Raw genomic sequence first — 1,649 nt, forward strand, 5'->3', positions numbered from 1 at the left:
GGGGGGGGAGAGTTTTCTGAGAGCTTTTATTTCAAAACACAGACAGATTCTACCAAGTTGGAATTGCTTCTCAGGGAGTCCAGAAGCCAATGGGGGTGTTGGGTTCACGGAGGACCTTGTACCTTGTTACCCAGAAGGAGAGAGAACTTGGATCTTTATGGAGGCCGTGCCCCGAGCTGGTGAATGAGCACAGGGCATCCCTGGAAAGTTTTATTTTTTTTATTTTTATTTTTTTGTCAGTTGTGGGGCTTGAACTCTGGGCCTGGGCGCTGTCCCTCAGCTCTTCAGCTCAAGGCGAGCGCTCTACCACTTGAGCCACAGCGCCACTTCCAGTTTTCTGGTGGTTTATTGGAGATAGGAGTCTCACGGTCTCTCCTGCCCCAGGTGGCTTTGAACCGCGATCCTCAGATCTCAGCCTCCTGAGTAGCTAGGATTACAGGCTCCCTGGAAAGTTTTAAAAAGGGGGCTGCTGGGAAGGTGGCTCAGTGGTAGATCACTTCCTTGCATGCATGAGGCCCTGGGTTTGAGTCAGCACCACATAAGCAGAAGAAAAAACAAAAGACATCCTGGGACCAGGTTGTCCTAGTCACGTGGCCCAGTGGGTCGGACCTAGGCCTCGGTGGTGGGTGGTGGGGTCCCTCCAGACACCTGCTGGCCCTGGGCTCGTCTGGGCTCAGCTCTTGTGGGACAGAAGGGACTGGGGCGGACAGCCAGCTCCCACACCCTCCCTGGAACGATCTGGGCCGCGGCTGGGCTTCTGGGAGGCTAATGCTCGGGCTCTGCATCCATGCAGGACTCCCAGGGGTTCTGGGGCATCCGGGGCAGGGAGAAGAGCAGGAGGGCCAGCCCGCCCAGGAAGAGCAGGACGAAGGCCGCGCAGGCACAGGCGAACGACCACGAATAGTAGTAGTGGATCCACACGGTGTCCTCACTGTCGACCATGCGCTTCACCGACTGCCGCAGGACTTCCACCGACACGAAGATGCAGAGTCCTGGGGACCGAGCGGGGTGGGGGTGGGGAGGGGTCTCAGGGGCTCAGCCCCGCCAAGGCCCAGCCCTGCCCCGCTGCACAGGTGGCCCCCTTTCCTCATCCTGTCCCCCATCCCACGGGACGGTGGCCAGGGAGGGACGGGGTTCTGTCCCTAACTGCTCTCTAGGGATTTCCTCTGTGTCCCCGGGCGTCATTGTGCAAAATGGACAACCCAGCAGGACGTCAACACTTCTGCCGCCCGGCCCGGCTGGAGTCAGGTTTTGTCCAGCACAGAGCCCAGCAAGTGGAGACTGGGGACCCCCGGCCCCCCAACTTCCCGGCCAGCCCACCCGCACGGCCCGGCCTACCTGCGAAGGCGTAGAACATGGAGGCCGGCCGCAGCAGGTAATCCCGCTTCTTCCCGAAGGACAGCAGCGCGCAGACCGTGCCCACGATGGCGAAGCCCAGGCTGAAGATGGCGATGGCCGCCGCGGAGATGCTGTACTCTGAAAAACACATCCCCGGGGCCAGGCTGGCGGTGACAGGGCCGCGTCCTTGATGCTGTGTCGCGCCCTACTGAGAGGCCACGCACGCACTCACTGAGTCACCCCTCGGAAGAGGCCACAGGGTTCCATTACCATCACCGCGGTCCCCACCATCCCCACCACCATCACCACCA

The 1,649-nt window shown here is 60.8% G+C and overlaps 1 protein-coding gene across 1 annotated transcript; it reads right to left on the reverse strand.

Annotated features, from left to right (window-relative positions):
• Positions 1-765: 765 nt before the first annotated feature.
• LOC106002210 (voltage-dependent calcium channel gamma-1 subunit) lies at positions 766-1,476 on the reverse strand (the record flags this gene model as incomplete). Its single annotated transcript, XM_013037124.1, has 2 exons — positions 766-992; positions 1,339-1,476. Coding segments are annotated over 2 exons (365 nt in total), but the record flags the coding sequence as incomplete, so codon positions are not given.
• Positions 1,477-1,649: the final 173 nt, after the last annotated feature.

This window comes from Dipodomys ordii, unplaced genomic scaffold (genome assembly GCF_000151885.1).
Source record: "Dipodomys ordii isolate 6190 unplaced genomic scaffold, Dord_2.0 Scaffold4982, whole genome shotgun sequence".
Lineage (NCBI taxonomy): Eukaryota > Metazoa > Chordata > Mammalia > Rodentia > Heteromyidae > Dipodomys > Dipodomys ordii.